Raw genomic sequence first — 23781 nt, 5'->3', positions numbered from 1 at the left:
CATTGCTTAATTACTTCATCTTCTTCTTAACTACCTGAAACGGGGTAAAATGCATGGCCAATGGAGTAATCCGCATAAAGAATTTTTATATAGGGCCCTGTATCGTTGTATTTTGTGGTTGTTTACATATAACCAAGGGTTTAGTTCTCTAAGATTTGGTTAAAGAAAAAAATATCCATTCATTAAACTTGAAGCCCTGGCATCTCTTTGATGGTTTATATCTAAAATATCATCAGATCAGCACACCCAATATTAGACTATAAGCCCAAGTTTTCAAATTGATTGGATTTCACATCATCATTAACAGCAACAACAACCACAAAAATCTAGAAAGAACAGGTTGCATCTTTTATTACCAGTCTAAAATTTGGCTAAACTTGGAAGCAGCTGCACATATCGCTTACTATAGTAGATGTTTAGGGGAAGGATTAGTGCATTTCTGAGTTTCATAAAAAATAGAAATAACACTAAGAAGTTGATATTTTGGTGTCAGATATATGATATATTTCATATGGTTTCAATGTTTCCAATTTTCAGATCATCACTTACTCTTTCCTTATCTTGGTTTATACAATACAAAATCAGGTAACCAAACTTATGCTAGTACAATCTCTTAGTGGCAGACCAGATTTGATGATTTTTAAAGTGTTGATGTAACTCCAGTTAAATGCTATTTGGAGTAATAACAATTTCTTTATTTTTCATAGCCATATTATGAAAAAAAAAGTGAAGACATGGAAACTGCAAATTACACCAGGGTGACAGAATTTGTTCTCACTGGCCTATCCCAGGCTCGGGAGGTGCAACTCGTACTATTTGTTATATTTCTGTCCTTCTACTTGTTCATTATTCCAGTAAATATTCTTATTATTTGCACCATCAGGCTTGACCCACATCTAACTTCACCTATGTATTTCCTGTTGGCTAATCTGGCTTTCCTTGACATTTGGTACTCTTCCATCACAGCCCCTAAAATGCTTATAGACTTCTTTGTGGAAAGGAAGGTCATTTCCTTTGGTGGGTGCATTGCTCAGCTCTTCTTCTTGCACTTTGTTGGGGCCTCAGAGATGTTCCTGCTCACGGTGATGGCCTTTGACCGATATGCTGCTATCTGCCGCCCCCTCCACTATGCTACCATCATGAACCGACGTCTTTGCTGTATTCTGGTGGCTTTCTCCTGGATGGGGGGCTTCATTCACTCTACAATACAGGTAGCTCTCATTGTTCGACTTCCCTTCTGTGGGCCTAATGAGTTAGACAGTTACTTCTGTGACATCACACAGGTTGTCCGGATTGCCTGTGCCAACACCTTCCCGGAGGAGTTAGTGATGATCTTTAGCAGTGGTCTGATCTCTGTAGTGTGTTTCATTGCTCTTCTCACATCCTATGCCTTCCTTCTGGTGATGCTCAAGAAACACTCAGGTTCAGGTGAGAGTACCAGTCGGGCCATGTCCACCTGCTACTCCCACATCACTATTGTGGTTCTAATGTTTGGGCCATCCATCTACATTTATGCTCGCCCATTTGACTCTTTTTCCCTAGATAAAGTGGTGTCTGTGTTCCATACTGTGATATTCCCTCTACTTAATCCCATCATCTACACACTGCGAAACAAGGAAGTAAAAATGGCCATGAGGAAGCTGGTCAACCAATACATTTTATGCAAAGGGAAGTGAAAGATAAATGGCATTTTCTATAGTCCTTCTGAGGGTTTTTGTCCTAAAGAAGGAAGTATTTATAGTAGTATTGCTGCTTTCGCTACCTCCTTTTGTCTGAGGTCTTAAATCCCACTAGGTTTTCCCTCTAATTGGTGAAAAAACAAAGAAATTATGATGGAAATAAATTTACTCACACTCTCCCTGAAATTTCTGGCAGATCACTATCAGAATTTAAGATATAATAATGATCTGCTAAAACACACATTTTCACTAATTGTTGATTGAGGCTTTTCTGGAGAGGGTTTGGCTCTGAGGAGAATGTATGTTGAGAAATAATAAAACTAATAAGACCTGGGAGATGTGTCCACTATGAATACAAAGAAGTAAGTGGCTAGTATATGAATATGAGTAGTTTCAAGAGACTACGTTTTTGTTTAGTTGCTAAGTCGTGTCCCACTCTTTTGTGACCCCAGGGACTGTATCCCGCCAGGCTCCTCTATCTATGGGATTTTCCAAGCAAGAATACTGGAGTGGGTTGCCATTTTCTTCTCCAAGTGACCTAATTAAATATTATTATCATGTTTCAGTCTTAGTCCAGTGGGATGATGTTTGGTAAACCATCTTCCTGGGACTGGAAAAATAGATTATTTACTCCTTTATCGTCTTCCTCTTTCCAGAATGGAAAGTGAGGATTTATTCATATAAGCCATTTCAACTCATGCCAGCTGGTAACCACTCAACAGTATTGGTGACAGGAATCAAGATTTTGTCACACGTTGGAAACAAATTTTATAAATTCATAGCTGAGTGTAGTTTGATTACTGTGTGAGACTCCTCTCTCAGAGGAAGTTGCTAGTCAGCTAGTAGTTTTTAAAGTCAGTCTCCTTACACCCTCCAATGTGAAAACAGACTTGGAGGAAAGGGATTCTAGGTTGATTGGAATTGATAGACAACCAGCTGTGTGATTTTTTAAAAATCACCTCTTTTGTCAGTCTTCATGTCTTCTGTATTTGCTTATTTTGCCATTTATGTTAAAGTTAAATTAGTAGTGTGTTGCTTTTGTTAGCACTATAATTAAGAGTTCTTTACTATTAAATCAAATTTTATGTTTCTTTTTAAGATATAAATGGAAGAGACCTATAATTTCTGTAATTTTCTTTAACTCTCTAGTGAGAATTCTTTAGTGAATTATTTTAGTGACCAATTAATTCCCTAATACTCAGAACCCAATTACTGACCATGCTACAGAATGTAAAAGATTGTAATGTTTGCATTTATGCAACTTTTAAAATTTAAATGAACTTTTCAATTTCAAAACTATGGATCATTTCATCCAAGGGCAAGAGCATTTTGGGAGCTTTGAGCTTTAGTCATATGCTTTTGATAACCTACTATGATTAGATTTTGAGGGAAGTAGGTTCTTGTCAGTATCAGGAATGAATGTGTGTAAATAAATGATTAAAATAATCCCAGGGTTATTCTTTATCTGGATTCTATTTATTGAGGGGGTAATCTGTGCCAGATCCAGTGCACCTCAGGCACATAGAAAGGAATAATGGTACTTAACATCTGTTCTTTGCTTTGGGAAGCTTTCCCTATGATGTCACAGTGGGGTTCCCAGCCCTCACACTTGTGCGGAAGCTTTCACACACTAATAAGCAATTCCTGGACTGCAGGAGGGTGTCCAAGAATTTAGCTCAAATCTGACACTATCTCCTTGGAAACAGAATCTGATTCCATAGGTCAACTGCTCAGTTCCACAGGAACAATCTCCACTTGAGACGCCAGGTGCAAGCCCAGGTTGTCATCTGTGCTTCTGCCTGATTGGCTATAAATCAGAGGGTCCCACAATCCCTTTCTCAGGTTCAATTTGTTAGAACAGCTCACAGAACATGGGGAAACCTATTTACTCACCATTAACAACTTGCTACAAAGGATTTCAAAGGATATGCATCAACAGCCAGATGAAGAGATATATGGGGTAAAGTTCTTAACAAAGGAGCTTGGAGCCTGGTACAGGAGCATGTGGAGGCAGTCTGTTTCTGGGATATGGAAATTCTCCAAACAGGACCAAAGATCTATCCTTCAGGGTTTTTATGGAGGCTTCATTAATAAGCATGATTGGTTCATTAAAAAGCTATACTAACCAAGAGAGTATGGTATTGATGTGAAGACAGACTGATGGCCCAAAATAGAGTAGGCAGAAGCAGACTCACACAAATTGTAAACTGATTTTTGTCAAAGAAACATATACAATTCACCAAGAAAGGAAAGTTTTAAACAAATAATGCTAGAACAACTGAATACATGTATGGAAAACAATGAACTTGGACATCAAGCTCACTGCACACACAAAATTAATTTGGAGTTGGATCATAGATCTAAATGTAGCAGTTAGAACTATAAAGCTCCTAAGAGAAAACATAGATGAGTGTTTTCTTTTTTTCATATTTGGGACAAGCAATGATTTCTTAAACAGCACAAAAGAAGCTGTAATCACAAAACTGATAAATTAAACCTTAAGAAATAAAAAATTACTGTTCATCAAAATATACCATTATGAAATTAATAAGAAAATAATACTCTGGGAGGGAAATTTGGAATTTCATAATAACTCCTAATCACTTTCCTTGTGAAAAACAAGTAAAAAGATTTATTTTTATTTATTTTTTATTTTTAAAATTTACAAAATTGTATTAGTTTTGCCAAATATCAAAATGAATCTGCCACAGGTATACATGTGTTCCCCATCCTGAACCCTCCTCCCTCCTCCCTCCCATCCCTCTGGGTTGTCCCAGTGCACTAGCCTCAAGCATCCAGTATCGTGCATTGAACCTGGACTGGCAACTCGTTTCATACATGATATTTTACATGTTTCAATGCCATTCTCCCAAATCTTCCCACCCTCTCCCTCTCCCACAGAGTCCATAAGACTGTTCTATACATCAGTGTCTCTTTTGCTGTCTTGTACACAGGGTTATTGTTACCATCTTTCTAAATTCCATATATATGCATTAGTATACTGTATTGGTGTTTTTCTTTCTGGCTTACTTCACTCTGTATAATAGGCTCCAGTTTCATCCACCTCATTAGAACTGATTCAAATGTATTCTTTTTAATGGCTGAGTAATACTCCATTGTGTATATGTACCACAGCTTTCTTATCCATTCATCTGCTGGTGGACATCTAGGTTGCTTCCATGTCCTAGCTATTATAAACAGTGCTACGATGAACATTGGGGTACACGTATCTCTTTCCCTTCTGGTTTCTTCAGTGTGTATGCCAAGCAGTGGGATTGCTGGATCATAAGGCAGTTCTATTTCCAGTTTTTTAAGGAATCTCCACACTGTTCTCCATAGTGGCTGTACTAGTTTGCATTCCCACCAACAGTGTAAGAGGGTTCCCTTTTCTCCACACCCTCTCCAGCATTTATTACTTGTAGACTTTTGGATCGCTGCCATTCTGACTGGTGTGAAATGGTACCTCATAGTGGTTTTGATGTGCATTTCTCTGATAATGAGTGATGTTGAGCATCTTTTCATGTGTTTGTTAGCCATCTGTATGTCTTCTTTGGAGAAATGTCTATTTAGTTCTTTGGCCCATTTTTTGATTGGGTGATTTATTTTTCTGGAATTGAGCTGTAGGAGTTGCTTGTATATTTTTGAGATTAGTTGTTTGTCAGTTGCTTCATTTGCTATTATTTTCTCCCATTCTGAAGGCTGTCTTTTCACCTTGCTAATAGTTTCCTTTGATGTGCAGAAGCTTTTAAGGTTAATTAGGTCCCATTTGTTTATTTTTGTTTTTATTTCCAAAGATTTAAATGGGGATTTCCCTGGTAGTCCAGTGGTTAGGACTCCTACTGAAGGGGGCCCCGGTTGGATCCCTGGTTGGGGCACTAAGATCCTGTAAGCCGCTAAGCACAACCCCTCACCCCAAAAAGATTGGAACAGACACTTCAGAAAAGAAATACACAAATGATTGTATGTTCCTGAGAAGATGCACATCATTAGTCATCTGGGAAATGGCTCAAGACATGTGACCATGTGTTCAGACAGAGCACACTCTCACCACTCTGCAGAACAGGCATAAATTTGTCTCAGTAAAACTCAGAAGGCAACAAAAATGTAGTTTATCAAGTGCCCCCAGGTGTATATGACACCCTAGATACCAGACACTTTCATGTAAGTGACTAGGTTGCCCAGTGGATCAGAACTGTGAGAGCCTGACAAAGGAAGCAATTGAAATACTGCGTTATAAATTGGTTGATTTGCATATGAAAGGTGGCTTTGCAGGTGGGTTATTCATTATCTGTATGAATGGGAGAACTCTGGGAGGCACAGACTCTCTGGGGTTGGCAGGGCCCAAGGCGTCCAAGCATCAGAAATACAAAAAATAAAAAGGCACAATTAACACACTACAGCAAACGTTGGTCAACTGATGAAGGAACTTAAACTCTCTCATATGTTGCTAGTTTACATCTACCTTAAGATCCAGAGATCCTACTCGTAAGTGGTTAGCCAAGAGAAATGGAAACTTGTGGACAAAATTATTTACATTAGAATGTTCGTGGAAATGCCCATAAATGAAGAAAAGTAATAAAACCTTTGGATTCTATACACACAATGGAACATTATTTGGTAATTAAAAGGAACAGCTGCAGATAATGCAACATGCATGAATATTAAAATCTTAATGCTGAGTTAAAAGCCAGATAAAAAAGAATACATGTCATGTGATTCCATTTTGATAAAACCTAAGGTAAAGCAAAACTAGTCTATGATGTTAGAAATTAGAAAGTGGTTGCTAACTATGGTAGTATTTGCAGAGGAGAATGACAAAGATCACAAAGAGATTTTCTGGAATGAATGAAGGAAACATTGTACATCTTGTTTGGAATAGTGGTTCCTTGAGTGCTAACATTTGACACAAATATTCAAGTCCAACACTTACTCGTGCATTGGCAAAACTAATACAATTACATAAAGTTTAAAAATAAAATAAAATTAAAAAAAAAAGAAATATAATCAAGAACTTATTTTCATGCTTTCTTGTAAATGCGTGCAATTTTTGAAGGACACACAAATTAATATTAATTGTCTGCTGTGAGATGTGAGGAGAAATGGACACAGGAGATTAAGATGGGAAGGAGATCTCCTCACTGTACAGATATTTTTAAATAATTAATTTTAAAATGAATGAATGTATTATTTATTAACATTTCATGCCAAGATGGGCACAATAAAGGACAGAAGTGGTATGGACCCAACAGAAGCAGAAGATATTAAAAAGAGGTGGCAAGAATACACAGAAGATCTAGACAAAAAACATCTTCATGACCCAGATAACCACAAGGGTATGATCACTCACCTAGAGCCAGACATCCTGGAATGCAAAGTCAAGTGGTCCTTAGGAAGCATCACTATGAACAAAGCTAGTGGAGGTGATGGAATTCCAGTTGAGCTACTTCAAATCCTAAAAGATGATGCTATGAAAGTGCTATACTCAATATGCTGGCAAATTTGGAAAACTCAGCACTGGCCACAGGACTGGAAAAGGTCAGTTTTCACTCTAATCCCAAAGAAAGGCAATGGCAAAGAATGTTCAAACTGCCGCACAATTGTACTCATCTCACACGCCAGCAAAGTAATGCTCAAAATTCCTCAAGTCAGGCTTCAACAGTGTGTGAACCATGAACTTCCAGTTCAAGCTGGATTTAGAAAAGGCAGAGGAACCAGAGACTAAATTGCCAACATCCGTTGGATCATTGAAAAAGCAAGAGAGTTTTAGAAAAACATCTACTTCTGCTTTATTGACTATGCCAAAGCCTTTGACTGTGTGGATCACAACAAACTGTGGAAAATTCTCAAAGAGATGAGAATAACAGACCGCCTGATCTGACTCCTGATACAGCAGGTCAAGAAGCAACAAGAACTGGACATGGAACAACAGGCTGGTGCCAAATTGGGAAAGGAGTACGTCAAGGCTATATATTGTCACCCTGCTTATTTAACTTATATGCGGAGTACATCAAGTGAAATGCTGGGCTGGATGAAGCACAAGCTGGAATCAAGACTGCCTGGAGAAATATCAATAACCTCAGATACACAGAAGACACTACCGTTATGGCAGAAAGCAAAAAGGAACTAAAGAGCCTCTTGACAAAAGTGAAAGAGGAGAGTGAAAAAGTTGGCTTAAAACTCAATATTCAAAAAACTGAGATTATGGCATCTGGTCCCATCACTTCATGGCAAACAGATGGAGAAACAGTGCAAACAGTGAGAGACTTTATTTTCTTGGGCTCCAAAATCACTGTAGATGGTGACTGCAGCCATGAAATTAAAAGATGCTTGCTCCTTGGAAGAAAAGCTATGACCAACTTAGACAGCATCTTAAAAAGCAGAGGCATTGCATTGCAACAAAGGTCTGTCTAGTCAAGCTATGGTTTTCCAGTAGTCATGTATGGATGTGAGAAAATCACTGCAGATGGTGACTGCAGCCATGAAATTAAAAGATGCTTACTCCTTGGAAGAAAAGTTATGACCAACCTAGATAGCATATTGAAACGTAGAGACACTTCTTTGCCAACAAAGGTCCATCTAGTCAAGGCTATGGTTTTTCCAGTGGTCATGTATGGATGTGAGAGTTGGACTGTGAAGAAAGCTGAGCACCAAAGAATTGATGCTTTTGAACTGTGGTGTTGGAGAAGACTCTTGAGAGTCCCTTGGACTGCAAGGAGATCCAACCAGTCCATTCTGAAGGAGATCAGCCTTGGGATTTCTTTGGAAGGAATGATGCTAAAGCTGAAACTCCTGTACTTTGGCCACCTCATGTGAAGAGTTGACTTGTTGGAAAAGACTCTGATGCTGGGAGGGATTGTGGGCAGGAGGAAAAGTGGATGACAGAGGATGAGATAGCTGGATGGCATCACCGACTCGAGGGACCTGAGTTTGAGTGAACTCTGGGAGATGGTGATTGACAGGGAGGCCTGTTGTGCTGTGATTCAAGGGGTTGCAAAGAGTTGGACACAACTGAGCGACTGTACTGAACACTAAAATACAGCATGGTTCATGACTTTAATTACTAAGATTGTCTAAAATTACCAATTTTTACCAGCAGTAATATGAAGTCTCTGTTATGAGGACTAGTTAGATCATCTAGTTAATTTTAAGTATTGTGGCAAACATTAGGAAGCAAGGTCCCTGATTATGTCTATAGTTATGAAAAAATAATATTTAAAAAAGTCTTTGGTGGCAATAAAGATTGTAATGTACCCCAAGACAGGAATTTTTCTTCTCACGTGTTTTTGTGCATATTTTAATTTTTTTTTTTTTTTAAAGAGAACTTTCTTTTATCCATTGTCTACTTGAGTATGTGATTTTCAGAATATACATTTTTATACCTCTCTATCCTTTCATATTCATTTATTTTCCTAATACAGTCTTTTCATGTATTCAGTTCAGTTAAGTCGCTCAGTTGTGTCCGACTCTTTGCGACCCCATGAACCACAGCATGCCAGGCCTCTCTGTCCATCACCAACTCCTGGAGTCCACCCAAACCAATGTCTATCAAGTTGGTGATGCCATCCAACCGTTTCATCCTCTGTTGTCCCCTTCTCTTCTGCCCTCAATCTTTCCCAGCATCAGGGTCTTTTCAAATGAATCAGCTCTTCGCATCAGGTGGCCAAAGTATTGGAGCTTCAGCTTCAATATCAGTCCTTCCGATGAACACCCAGGACTGATCTCCTTTAGAATGGACTGGTTGGATCTCCTTGCAGTCCAAGGGACTCTCAAGAGTCTTCTCCAACACCACAGTTCAAAAGCATCAATTCTTCGGCGTTCAGCTTTCTTCACAGTCCAACTCTCACATCCATACATGACCACTGGAAAAACCATAGCCTTGACTAGATGGACCTTTGTTGACAAAGTAATGTCTCTGCTTTTTAATATGCTTTCTAGGTTGGTCATAACTTTCCTTCCAAGGAGTAAGCGTCTTTTAATTTCATGGCTGCGTTTGCATGTATTGGTATCCTTAAATTCCCCTTCCTCTTTATGTATTATTTTTATCTTCATAGCTTTGTATATCTCTTTATTACTTTACTTTTCCCTTTTGTCATTCCTCCTACCTCTTTTTTTCTGAACTGATTATAAATTAGAATGAAATATGTTTGATTATGCATTGTTTTTATTTTTAAAATATGTGGTTAGTATTTTAATTTTTTAAATAGAAAATCTGTGTCTTTAAAACAAAATCAAATCTACTAAAGTTTAAATTATGTTGTCTTCTGCATGATTCCTAATTATTTTTCTTCTGCTTAATAACATTAAATTTAAAAATAAATAGCTCTGCATCATTGATGTGCATGCTCAGTCACTCAGTTGTGTCTGACTGTGTGGTCCCATGGGCTGTAGCCCACCAGGGTCCTCTGTCCATGGAATTTTCCAGGCAAGAATACTGGAGTGGGTTCCCATTTACTCCTCCAGGGCATCTTCCTGACCTAGGAATTGAACCCGTGTCTTCTGCATAGGCGGGGATTCTTTACCATTGTGCCACCTGGGAAACCCCATCATTGCTTTAGCAAAACTCAAAATGAAAAACAGCAGATATGAAGACCAAATAGGTTCTGTATGGAGGACATCTCCTCTGAGCTTTTAATCAGTCCTACAACATGCAGTTCTTTTTCTTTAGAAGGATTATTCAAAGGAGGCTTTGTGACCATCATTTATTTTCTCCTTGCATATCCCTTTGTCACCAGAAGTTATCTTGAATCTAACATAGTTACTATCTACTTGACCACATTATTTTCTTTCTTGATATACCTTGGATTTTCTGTCACTTATACTACTTTTCTCTTTTTTGAATTACAGTATAAAATATAAACCTCCCTTGACTTTCTATTCATTCAGACCTAATAAATATTCTCATCATTCCATCATTTCTGTCACTGATGGAATGTTAATTTTAGATTCCAATAGAAAGGCCATGTCGCTTTAACTGATATTTGAGTATTTGCACCTAGCATATCTCTAATATTTAGATCTCGTTGGCATTCTAAAAATTCCCTTTAAAAGAGTTCTAATTTGGTTAGCCTTAGAATTCCCAGAGTGCATTCGCTGTTGCATCACAAATTGGTTGTTTTCAAATGTTAAGAGGTCTGTCTTCGAGAGAGAAGAGATATTTAATAACAAAGATGGAAATAAACAGTTATTGTCCCTTCTGTTAAGAGGTGGAGCTTGCTGTGTGAGAGCAATGTTGGATTGCTAGAGAGGTAAATATATTTGTCAATCTTCATATTATAAGGAACAGGAAGAAGGAATAAATGGAAACATTTTACAGCTTTTCTGGTGGGACATCTGCTGTCTCATAATGCAATGGTGAGCTGTTATAGCAAAAACAAACTTTTTTATTATTTGAAATCTGAATTCAATAATACAGTAACATCTTTTATCTGTTCTTAATGATATAACTCTTGTTCCTCTGAATATTTAGAATTACTTTATTGAGAATACATAAAACTTTTATTAAGATACCAGTTTTCTTGGTCTTAAATTTATATATCATATTACTAGAGAAAGAAGTGAGGGATATTAGATGGTAATCAATACGATCTGTTAAGGAGTCAATAGAAGAACATAAGTGCATGATAGGAAAGCCAAGCACAGTGGAAAAATCTGCAACCTTTAACCTTTAATACTTAAAGTTTTCTCTTATGTCCTAAAGACAGTCTTGATATCTGAAACAGTATGAAATAACCAATTGTATAATAGAGTGCAAGGTGCACATAACTTAGGAATAAGTACAGAGAGATTCCTGACTTACTTTTCTAGCAGCAGGTTTTATTATACACAGAAAAAAAATGATAAATATTTAAGCCAATGAATGCTAGGGAAAAAGGAAGGAAGGAACAAACGAAAGGAGGGAAAGAGGAAGAGAGAAAGAAAAAAAGAAAGGAAGGAAAGAACAGAACAGAAAGGTTAATTTGGATTGTGCCATTTGTAAATGTTTGTGCTTCAGTTTGCTTAGGGAATCAATTCATGTGTTTGTGCATGTGTGTGTGTGCATATGTGCATTTGTATACATATCCGTGCATCTATGTGATATAAATTGCCTCTTTAATAATTCCAGATTTTAGCTATATACAAAAACATCTGCTATTAGTTAATCTATTTGGGTTTAGACACACAAAATCAGATATTTTTACATTTCGATTAGATATATATTACAGTGCAGTATTATCATCTAGTTCAAGTCTTCAAGTTCTGAAAATGTTCCATCCTAAAAATAAACAACTTTTTAGCATGTACAAGCAACATGTGTATTTTATTTGTACATTTTTGTATTCATTTTCGTTATGACACTTTCAAAAATAGAATTACAAAGAATGGGATATAATCATATATACATAGAAATTCTACTGTTATTGTTTTTGTGTAGAATGGGGAAATTTCTGCTCTACCCATCTTGAGTTCTTGTGGTTGGACTAATAATAAAATTTACGCAAGGCAATTTAATCACAAGCATAGAGGTCTTATAGAAATGAGATTTAAACAACTGGCCAAAGTAGGTGCTTTAATACTTTTTAGATGAAAAAACTGGAACTTTGTAACAGATAGGACAAAGAAATTTAGGCTTTAGATGGTCAATTAGCAAAGAATCTAAATGGAGTCTGGGTTTGGGGTAGAAAAATAAAAATAACAAGATTTGTTTATATGAGCTTCTGGCTTGAATTCCCTGTCTCTAGGACAAGGGTGTCCTTTTACCCCAAGAGCAGGTGGTGCCATGAAGAGATTTTTTCCTGCTTTCAGGGAGACAGAAAGAAGGATCAGAGTGTCTCCCTTGCATTGACCATTTCTTAACTAACTTTAATTCAAAATAATCAGTATGCCATTGAGGCACATTTGAGGTGGCCTACACTGGGTCTTCAAATTTTCATACCAATAAATTATCCTGTACACTGGATAAGTACACTGCCAATTTAGAGACAACTGTACAGATAAGCCACAGATCTCAGTTTCTCCAGAACAACCAGCATTCTTTTTATTTAGACCAGGATGATGGGTTAATATTCTATAGAGAAAAGGGAAATATTTTAAGTAAGCAGGTTTTAAAAAATGTTTTAGGCAAACATTCCCTAAGGTATAATTTACATACAGTAAATATATTAATTTTTGTATAGTTTAATAGTTCAATAAATTTTGAAAAAAAAATACACTTGTAACCATTACAGATGAGATATGGAATGTTTCTTGCCTTAAAAAACTCTGCCATTCCTTTTTGCTGTCAATTTCCATCTTACCACCTTCCCCCTATTCAAATAAAAATTTGAAGAATTTTAAAAAGTTCATATGCCTCATGTGAATCATAACAAATGCAGGGCAGGACAGAGTGCTGCATGAGAGAGCAGTTAACAGGAGAACAGGACAGAAGCAGAACAGTGTGGCTTCAAGATTTGGGTGCTGGCACTTAATGATTTATAGAAGAATAAAGGGTGGAAGTGGCTTCCCCAGTGCTCATGGGTAAAGAATCCACCTGCAGTGCAGGAGACGTGGGTTCAATCCCTGGGTGAGGGAAGATTCCCTGGAGTAGGGCATGGCAACCCACTCCAGCATTCTTGCCTGGAGAATCACACGGACAGAGGAGCCTGGCAGGCTACAGTCCATAGGTTACAAAGAGTTAGACACGACTGAAGCAGTAGCATGCACTCAGGTAAAGAGTAGAAGAGATTTCTTCATTTGTGGGAGAGTAATGGTATAACATTGAAGAAGGCAATGGCACCCCACTTCAGTACTCTTGCCTGGAAAATTCCATGGATGGAGAAGCCTTCCATGCAGTCCATGGGGTTGCTGAGGGTCGGACCCCACTGAGCGACTTCACTTTCACTTTTCTCTTTCATTCATTGGAGAAGGAAATGGCAACCCACTCCAGTGTTCTTGCCTGGAGGATCCCAGGGATGGGGGAGCCTGGTGGGCTGCCGTCTATGGGATTGTACAGAGTCGGACATGACTGAAGTGACTTAGCAGCAGCAACAGCAGCAATGGTATAACATAGATGTAGAATTCACAGTTTTTAGTGGGAGAAGAACTGGAAATAAATTCTCTACTCTCCCATGCACTACAGGCACAGGAGATGAAGATAGAAAATAGCACAGTGGTGACAGAATTCATTCTCCTTGGTCTGACCCAGTCTCAAAATATTCAGCTCCTGGTCTTTGTCCTGATCTTAATTTTCTACCTCATCATCCTCCCTGGAAATTTCCTCATCATCCTCACCATCAGGTCAGACCCTGGCCTCACGGCCCCCCTCTACTTCTTCCTGGGCAACCTGGCATTCCTGGATGCATCCTACTCCTTCATTGTGGCTCCCAGGATGCTGGTGGACTTCCTCTCTGAGAAGAAGGTGATCTCCTATAGAGCCTGCATCACTCAGCTCTTTTTCTTGCACTTTCTTGGAGGAGGGGAGGGATTACTCCTTGTCGTGATGGCCTTTGACCGCTACATTGCCATCTGTCGTCCTTTACACTATTCGACTGTCATGAACCCTAGAGCCTGCTATGCCTTGCTGTTGGCTCTGTGGCTTGGTGGCTTTGTTCATTCCATTATCCAAGTGGCCCTCATCCTCCGCTTGCCCTTCTGTGGTCCAAACCGACTGGACAACTTCTTCTGTGATGTGCCGCAGGTCATCAAGCTGGCCTGCACTGACACCTTTGTGGTGGAGCTCCTGATGGTCTCCAACAGTGGCCTGCTCACCCTGCTGTGCTTTCTGGGCCTGCTGGCCTCCTATGCAATCATCCTCTGCCGTATAAGCGGGTCTGCTTCTGAAGGGAAGAGCAAGGCGCTGTCCACATGCACCACTCATGTCATTATTATACTTCTCATGTTTGGGCCTGCCATCTTTATCTACACTCGTCCCTTCACAGCCTTATCAGCAGACAAGGTGGTTTCCTTTTTCCACACAGTGATCTTTCCTTTGATGAATCCTGTGATTTATACCCTTCGCAACCAGGAAGTGAAAGCTTCCATGAGGAGGATATTGAGCCGGCATGTGTTTTTCTGAACAGGTTTTATAATATGAAGTTATGAACGGGAAATCTGGCTGCAAATTTTTCATTCATTTAACAAATACTGCTTTTCATTGAGTGCCTTCCATTTTTCATATACTGCTATAACTATTGGGACTTCCCTGGTGGCTCCGATGGTAAAAGTGTCTGCCTACAATGTGGGAGACCTGGGTTTGATCCCTCAGTCAGGAAGATCCCCTGGAGAAGGAAATAGCAACCCACTCCAGTACTCTTGCCTGGAAAATCCCATGGACAGAGGAGCCTGGTAGGCTACAGTCCATGGGGTCACAAAGAGTTGGACACAACAGAGACTTCACTTCACTTTATTGTAACTAGTGGGGGAAAGTTATGCATAACAAGAGAATACACTTTGTGTGTTTAAAGAACATAAAAGAAACACCAGAATGGTTGCAGTATAATGAATAAGTGTGAGAGATTTTAGGTGTTAATTTATATGTAAGGGTCAAATAACTAAGGTCTCTTAGGCTGAGATAAGAAGTTTTATTTTATTCTAATTTCAGTAAGAATTCATATTTAGTACTTTAAGCAGGAGAGTTGACTTATCTGAAATTGTTTCTTCTATGATTTAGAGGAATATCAGGTTTCTAGGCAGAGATCAATAACCAGAAAAACATAATTAAAAGCCAAATGTTATGCTGCAGACTTGTTTTGAGCAGCTTAAAAAGTTTGAAAAATTTTGAAAACATATATCTTCTTCCTCCCTCAAAGTTGGTAGATATATGAAAGGAAAATAATTGGTTTTATGGAAAAAGTACCATGCAAATATTTCACTTGATTGTTTTTCAGAGCTTCATGATCATTACTAATGAGCTATTACAAATTCTCCCTGGATATTAAAATCTGCTTTTAACTGATTTCAATCTGATTATGATAATGATACTTATTGGTATTGTAGATTCTGTTGGAGGTTACATAACCACTCTAGTTATTTTCAGTATAGTGGGGTTTAATGTGGGAAATTAGGTATTTATAAAATTTTTTATGGAGTGGGAGACCATTATATGTGCTGGGCTTTAGATGTTTAAACATATATTAATAAAGAAGTAGAGAATCCAACAGCTTATATTGAGGTTAATTTTTTAAAAATTGACAGTATATGTGAGCTGCTGTCAGTAGAGATGGGCTTCCCTGGTGGCTCAGATGGCAAGGAATCTGCCTGCAATGCAGGAGACCCAGGTTTAATCCCTGGGTTGGAAAGATCCCCTGGAGGAGGGTATGGCAACCCATTCCAGTATTTTTGCCTGGAAAATCCCGTGGACAGAGGAGCCTGGTGGGCTACAGTCTTTGGGGTCTCAAAGGGTTGGACACAAATGAGCGACTAAGGCTTACAGGATATTTGAACAATGCTATCTACAAATTTGACTTAGTTGCTATTTATAGACTACTGCACTCAACAATGACAAGCAAATGTTCTTCTCAAGTGCACCAGTCATTCTCAAAGATAGATCATTGGCAAGCCCATAAAAGTCTCACTGTATTTCATATAGAATACATGCTCTGACCACAATGAGCCTGAATTGGAAACGACTGAGAAGAGAAACATATTCCACAAATATGTGCAAATATATTCACATGCTTTTAATAACTTAATGTACACCAGAAATATTACAGGGGATATTAAAGATATTTTTCCTTTAATAATCTATCTTCTGAGAGTTTGATTATTTCTTATTTGATTATTTCTTGAATAACTGTTTGGCAGATACAGCAGATGAGCAACTGGGTCTGAAGCTTCCTTTGTGGGAAGATTTTAAAGTACAAATTAAATTTCTTTAGTAAATATACAGCAATTCAAGTTATCTGTTTCTTCTTGAGTTAGTTTTGGTAATTAATGGTCTTAGGATTTTGTGCATTCGAGCTAAGTTATCAAATTTATTGGCATGAAATTGCTCAGAATGTTCCATTAGCATTCTTTAAATTTCTGTAATATTCATAATAATTGTTTTTTTAACTCCTGATATTATTAGTTTGTGTAATCTCTTTTCCCCTTGAAAATGTGGCTAAATTTTTTCTGAATTTTATTGTTCTTTACAAGGAACTAGCTTTTGGGTTCATTTATTTTCTCAATTTAAGAAATTTATATATTTCTTTCTTTATCTATATTATTTAGTTTCTTCTTTCTTTGGATTTAATTTTATGTTTTTTTCCTAAATTTGGAGATTAAATTATTGATTTAAATTCTTTCTTACAAACTTTTTAAATAAAATCAGTTGCTGCTACAAATTTCCCTCTCAGCACTACTTTATCTACATATTGCATATTTTTTATGTTGTGTTCTCATTTGCATTCCATTAATAATATATTCTAATTTCAACTTTGATTTTCTTACTCGTGAGTTATTCAGAGTGTGTTTTTTCCTAAAGTTTTGAGAATATGCCTAATACATTTCTAGTTTAATTCTATTGTAGTCTAAGAACATATTTGATATGATCTCAGTTTTTAAAAGTTTGAAATTTGTCCTATGTCCCAGAATAAATCTATCAGATTAATACCTGTCATGTTGAATGCCATCATAAGTTTTGAATTTAAAACATAAGAGTGTACTTTTGAAAAATATTGAAAAATTCTCATGATATATCTACAGGACACAGCAATAATAGCTCAACATTGCTGCTGCTGCTGCTAGGTCATTTCAGTCATGTCTGATTCTGTGCGACCCCAATAGACGGCAGGCCACCAGGCTCCACCGTCCCTGGGATTCTCCAGGCAAGAACACTGGAGTGGGTTGCCATGTTCTTCCCCAATGCATGAAAGTGAAAAATGAAAGTGAAGTCGCCCAGTCGTGTCCAACTCTTAGTGACCCCATGGACTGCAGCCTACCAGGCTCCTCCGTCCATAGGATTTTCCAGGCAAGAGTACTGGAATGGGGTGCCATTGCCTTCTCCACAACATAGCTGAGAAATTGTCAATTTTGTAAAACAGCATCTCATGGATTATCTCCTGAATTTCTTCCAATGAATTGTAAACTTAATCAAATATAATCTGTTAGAAATTACCCACTTTTCCAGTCTTGCCTGTTACTGTTTCAGCACAGGAAGGGAGTTTGATCCTTCAATGACTTTGCACACTGTTCTCCTTTACCTCTTGCTGATGAACGTTTCAGTGAAGACTGAACCATAGTGCTTCCTGCTTCTTGATATATTTCCAACGCCCATACCAGTGTTTACTTCTCTTTGCTCTCATGATACTCTAGCTGTTCTTTTACAAAGATTTTACCATTATTTTATATGTGTCTGTGTTTAAAATTTCTATCTTCTTTGAAATTAGAGTTTGTACTATTAAATTTGTGTTTCATCACAATGACTTGCTCTGATAGATTCTCAATAATGGCTAGTAAGAACTGAATGAGTAATGCATGCATTATGATTTCTTATTGTACAAAGCTAACTTGAAAAATTTTAAATAGGAACCAATATAGAGTTTTACTTAATGTGATTATGTTAATAATAATAATAATTTTAAAAACTGACTTTGTGGTAGAAAGGAATTGATGAAACATATATAACACCTGATAAGAACAGCCAGCTCATTAGAAAAGACCCTGATGCTGGAAAGATTGAAGGCAAAAGAGGGTGTCAGAGGATGAGATGGTTAGATAGCATCATCAACTCAAAGGACATGAATCTGAGCAAATTCTGAGGATAGTGGAGATGGTGCTCCATTATCTCCCAGAGGACTATCTCTGGGAGATAGTGGAGGACAGGGAGGCCTGGTGTGTGGCGGTCTGTGGGTTCGCAGGGTCAGACATGACTTAGTGACTGAACAATAGCAATATATACAATAAAAATAAAGGTCAAGAATGTACATAAAGTATTTTCTCCACATTTTTGGTACATACTTAAACTTTTTTGTCTAAATATAAGGACATATTATATATGTTATTTTTTAAATTGCTTTTTTAAAAATATTCTGGAACCTATATTATGCATGAATGTATATGTTATACATACATATTATACTTTAAATGCCTGTATTAAGTTGTATGCAGCTATTAAAATTTATTTAAACAAACCCTACTTTTGCATATTTATCACTTTTTTAAATTAATATAGAGAAAAGACTGTATAATGACATTAGTTTTTATATGCATAATGCTTTGGGGAAGATGCACAAGAGTAATAGCTATTTCCTATTGTGAAGTTTGTGTTGGGGGATAAAAAATGGGAAGGAATTTTCTCTCTGTATAAATTTTTTCACTCTCTTGGCACTTTGACCCCTTTTCTATTCCTCAACACACCAGATCTTCCTTACTTTTTAAATTGGAAAAGAGAAGACTACTAGCCTTTTCAGAAAAAGGTGGATATTATTGCTTGATATACAGATCTTTCTTTTTGATTACCACTTACTGGAATGGCTTCTTTTAGACACTCAGCTTTTACTTTAATGAAACCTCCTCAGAAAGATCCTCTCTGACCATCCTTTCTAAAACACCAATCTCTTTCCCAAGCTCTCTCCAACTCACACTCTGCTATATTTCCTTTCTAACATTCATTACTATCTGATGTTTTCTTTCCTGCTTGCTTGCTTATTGTCTGTCTCCCTGAATTAGAATGTAAAATTCTAAAGGAAAGGACTTTTCTCTTGTCTGTACTGTACTGTTGACACAATACTTCCAGGCTCAGGGGAGACACCCAATAAGTTAATTGAGTTCAGTGCAAAAATCTAAGGATGTGTCAAAAAACTCAGTAATAGAGATAAATAATATCAATATTTTTTAAAATAAAAAGATCCCATTTTAAAAAGCCTCTAAGAACTAGCTTAGACCTTCATATTAATTTTGTCTTACATATTGGGATGAAGGTTAAGAAGTGAAACTCTCACTGTTTGCAGATGACATGATCCTCTACATAGAAAACCGTAAAGACTCCACCAGAAAATTACTAGAACTAATCAATGATTATAGTAAAGTTGCAGGATATAAAATCAACACACAGAAATCCCTTGCATTCCTATACACTAATAATGAGAAAACAGAAAGAGAAATGAAGGAAACAATTCCATTCACCATTGCAACAGAAAGAATAAAATACTTAGGAATATATCTACCTAAAGAAACAAAAGACCTACATATAGAAAACTATAAAACACTGGTGAAAGACATCAAAGAGGACACTAATAGATGGAGAAATATACCATGTTCATGGATTGGAAGAATCAATATAGTGAAAATGAGTATACTACCCAAAGCAATCTATAGATTCAATACAATCCCTATCAAGCTACCAACGGTATTCTTCACAGAGCTAGAACAAATAATTTCACAATTTGTATGGAAATACAAAAAACCTCGAATAGCCAAAGCGATCTTGAGAAAGAAGAATGGAACTGGAGGAATCAACCTACCTGACTTCAGGCTCTACTACAAAGCCACAGTCATCAAGACAGTATGGTACTGGCACAAAGACAGAAATATAGATCAATGGAACAAAATAGAAAGCCCAGAGATAAATGCATGCACATATGGACACCTTATCTTTGACAAAGGAGGCAAGAATATACAATAGATTAAAGACCATCTCTTTAACAAGCAGTGCTGGGAAAACTGGTCAACCACTTGTAAAAGAATGAAACTAGAACACTTTCTAACACCATACACAAAAATAAACTCAAAATGGATTAAAGATCTAAACGTAAGACCAGAGACTATAAAACTCCTGAGGAGAACATAGGCAAAACACTCCCCGACATACATCACAGCAGGATCTTCTATGACCCATCTCCCAGAATATTGGAAATAAAAGCAAAAATAAACAAATGGGACCTAATTAAACTTAAAAGCTTCTGCACAACAAAGGAAACTAAGCAAGGTGAAAAGACAGCCTTCAGAATGGGAGAAAATAATAGTAAATGAAGCAACTGACAAACAACTAATCTCAAAAATATATAAGCAACTCCTACAGCTCAATTCCAGAAAAAGAAATGACCCAATCAAAAAATGGGCCAAAGAACTAAATAGACATTTCTCCAAAGAAGACATACAGATGGCTAACAAACACATGAAAAGATGCTCAACATCACTCATTATCAGAGAAATGCAAATCAAAACCACTATGAGGTACCATTTCACGCCAGTCAGAATGGCAGCGATCCAAAAGTCTACAAGCAATAAATGCTGGAGAGAGTGTGGAGAAAAGGGAACCCTCTTACACTGTTGGTGGGAATGCAAACTAGTACAGCCACTATGGAGAACAGTGTGGAGATTCCTTAAAAAACTGGAAATAGAACTGCCTTATGATCCAGCAATCCCACTGCTGGGCATACACACTAAGGAAACCAGAAGGGAAAGAGACACGTGTACCCCAATGTTCATCGCAGCGCTGTTTATAATAGCCAGGACATGGAAGCAACGTAGATGTCCATCAGCAGATGAATGGATAAGAAAGCAGTGGTACATATACACAGTGGAATATTACTCAGCCATTAAAAAGAATACATTTGAATCAGTTCTAATGAGGTGGGTGAAACTGGAGCCTATTATACAGAGTGAAGTAAGCCAGAAAGAAAAACACCAATACAGTTACTAACACATATATATGGAATTTAGAAACATGGTAACAATAACCCTGTATATGAGACAGCAAGAGAGACACTGATGTACAGAACAGTCTTTTGGACTCTGTGGGAGAGGGAGAGGGTGGGATGATTTGGGAGAATGGCATTGAAATACGTATAATATCATATATGGAACGAGTCGCCAGTCCAGGTTCGATACACGATACTGGATGCTTGGGGCTGGTGCACTGGGACGACCCAGAGGGATGGTATGGGGAGGGAGGAGGGAGGAGGGTTCAGGATGGGGAACACATGTATACCTGTGGCGGGTTCATTTCGATATTTGGCAAAACTACTACAAGAGTGTAAAGTTTAAAAATAAAATAAAATTAAAAAAAAAAAGAAGTGAGGAAAGCCTCAGATTATGTTTATAATTATGGAAAACATCACAATTTTCAAAGTCAAAGTCTTTTGGGAGGCAGAACTCTAACCTACTTCAAGGTGGGGCTCTTACTCCACTGAAGTGCATATCTAACCCTGTGTATTTTCTTTTTCCTATATACAGGCCTCTTTATCACTGGTTTCCTTTTGTAGTTTGTGGATTTGTGGAACGTGTATTACAGACCAGTGTCTCTCTGTCTCTTGACCTTTGAAAATTTTATAATTGTCTTTCCATTTATGTCTCCATGAGTCTTTCTTTTCCCTGTTTTCTTGTTCAGTTTTGGTCATTCTAACCTTGTACTTCTTTATCTTTTCTCTCTTCTCTTTTTTAATTTCTCACACTATGTCCTTGAGATGAAAACAGATTAGAACAAATACATATTTGATTATGAATTTTATTTAGTTTACAAAAATGTGTGTTTAGTGATTTGGTTTTGAAGTGACACACAAACTCAGATTTCCTTTTAAAGCAAAACAATGAATACAACAATGAGATATAACAAGACTAAATTACGTTGTATTTAATTACTCTGAATTTTAATTAATTTTTTATTTTAGTATTAGTCAATGAAAAAAAAAACAATACCTCTCCACTCCTTGTTTTCGCTGAGGAAAGAAAAAGTGAGTAAACAACAAATACCAAGATCAGGATACATTTTTTCATATCCTATTTAGGAGGTCACTCATCTTTGAGGAAGTGATACATTTTACACCACACAGTTCTTTTTTCTAAGAAGTACTAGGCTTTGAATATCTTTATGAGCATTGTTCATATTCTGTCTGCTATGTCTACATCACCAGGAACCAGCAACATGCTGAATCTTACATACTCATTACTGACTTGACCACATTATTTGCTTTTAGGGTCAGACTGATGGTGAAGATAGAGGAATGAGTAATGCATATGCCTTGAGGGAAAAATCTAAGGGAGTGACAAAAATTTAGTAATAAACAATATTCTAATCAAATTTTTGAAGTGGGGTCGATTGACAATATTTTATTAGTTTCAAGTGTATAGCATACTGATTCAGATACACACCATTAAAAGTTATTTCAAGATAATGGCTATAATTCCCTGTGCTATCATATATCCTGTTGCTAATTTATTTTATACATATGAGTTTGTATCTTCTAATCCCACACCCCTAATCTGCCCTGTCCCTATGATATCCACTAGTTTGTGCTCTATATTTGTGAGTCTGTTTCTGTTTAGCATAAACATTCATTAGTAGTTAACATTCTACATATAAATTATATGATACAGTATTTGTCTGACATTTCACTAAGCATAATATTCTCTAGGTCTACTTGATATTGTAAAAAAACAAAATTAATTTTACAAAACTATGATAAACAAAATAAACACTAAATTTTAAATAAATGCTGGGTTAGTAATATTGCCATTTTGAGCCATATTGGAACCTGAGATAAAAGGAAACATTTGTAATGTTAGAGTCTTTATTTTGAAAAGTTGATATTCATAATTTTTACATTAACTCTGACTTTTAAACATTGCACTAAATTTTTATTTACCTTGATTACTAGGGGTTTTGGTATCAGGGTAAATTTTGCATCTGAGGCAATAATTCACATGTCTCATCCTCAACCTGATTCTGCTTGCTTCCTTGGTATACATATCAACAATCTCTCATCATTTATTTACATTTTTTTCTCTTTTTGATTTTATTATAAGATGTAAATAAACTTTTCTTAACTTTCTGTTTACTTTTGATCTAATAGACTTCCAAACAAAGTTGTACTATTTCAGTCACTGATAGGATTTTGGTATCAGAATTCAGGATTAACTCCCTGGGGCAGTAGATGACATATTCTAAAATATTTGCCCTTTACAAAGCTCTGGTATTTTCCTTGCCAAATTCAGTTGACAATCTAATCACTCCCTTTGGAAATAGTCAGCAGGGTTGTGGCAGTCTCAAATCTCCAAAGGACTTTCTCCATTGCATCATAAAGAGAGGAGATTTCAAAATCTAATGTTCTCTATGTGATGACAAATATTTATGAACAATGACAAGGATGGTCAGTTAATGTTTTATGGGAATGGGGAGGAAGGCAACATCATGAGAGTTATGTAAAACTTGGAGATTCAGATTTCT

The 23781-nt window shown here is 37.0% G+C and overlaps 2 protein-coding genes across 2 annotated transcripts; both read left to right on the top strand.

Moving 5' to 3' along the window:
• Nucleotides 1-734: 734 nt before the first annotated feature.
• Nucleotides 735-1676, top strand: LOC102272345 (olfactory receptor 4M1). Its single transcript, XM_005908853.2, has one exon. It carries the CDS (start codon nucleotides 735-737, stop codon nucleotides 1674-1676), a length of 942 nt encoding a protein of 313 aa, XP_005908915.2.
• Nucleotides 1677-13782: 12106 nt separating this feature from the next.
• On the top strand, nucleotides 13783-14709 carry LOC102280270 (olfactory receptor 4N4C). The gene has a single exon (XM_005908874.2). The coding sequence runs from the start codon at nucleotides 13783-13785 to the stop codon at nucleotides 14707-14709; it is 927 nt and encodes a 308-aa protein (XP_005908936.2).
• Nucleotides 14710-23781: the final 9072 nt, after the last annotated feature.

Source organism: Bos mutus, chromosome 10 (genome assembly GCF_027580195.1).
Source record: "Bos mutus isolate GX-2022 chromosome 10, NWIPB_WYAK_1.1, whole genome shotgun sequence".
Classification (NCBI taxonomy): domain Eukaryota; kingdom Metazoa; phylum Chordata; class Mammalia; order Artiodactyla; family Bovidae; genus Bos; species Bos mutus.
The sequence above is the reverse complement of the archived record's forward strand: the minus strand, read 5'-3'. Positions and strand labels throughout refer to the sequence as shown.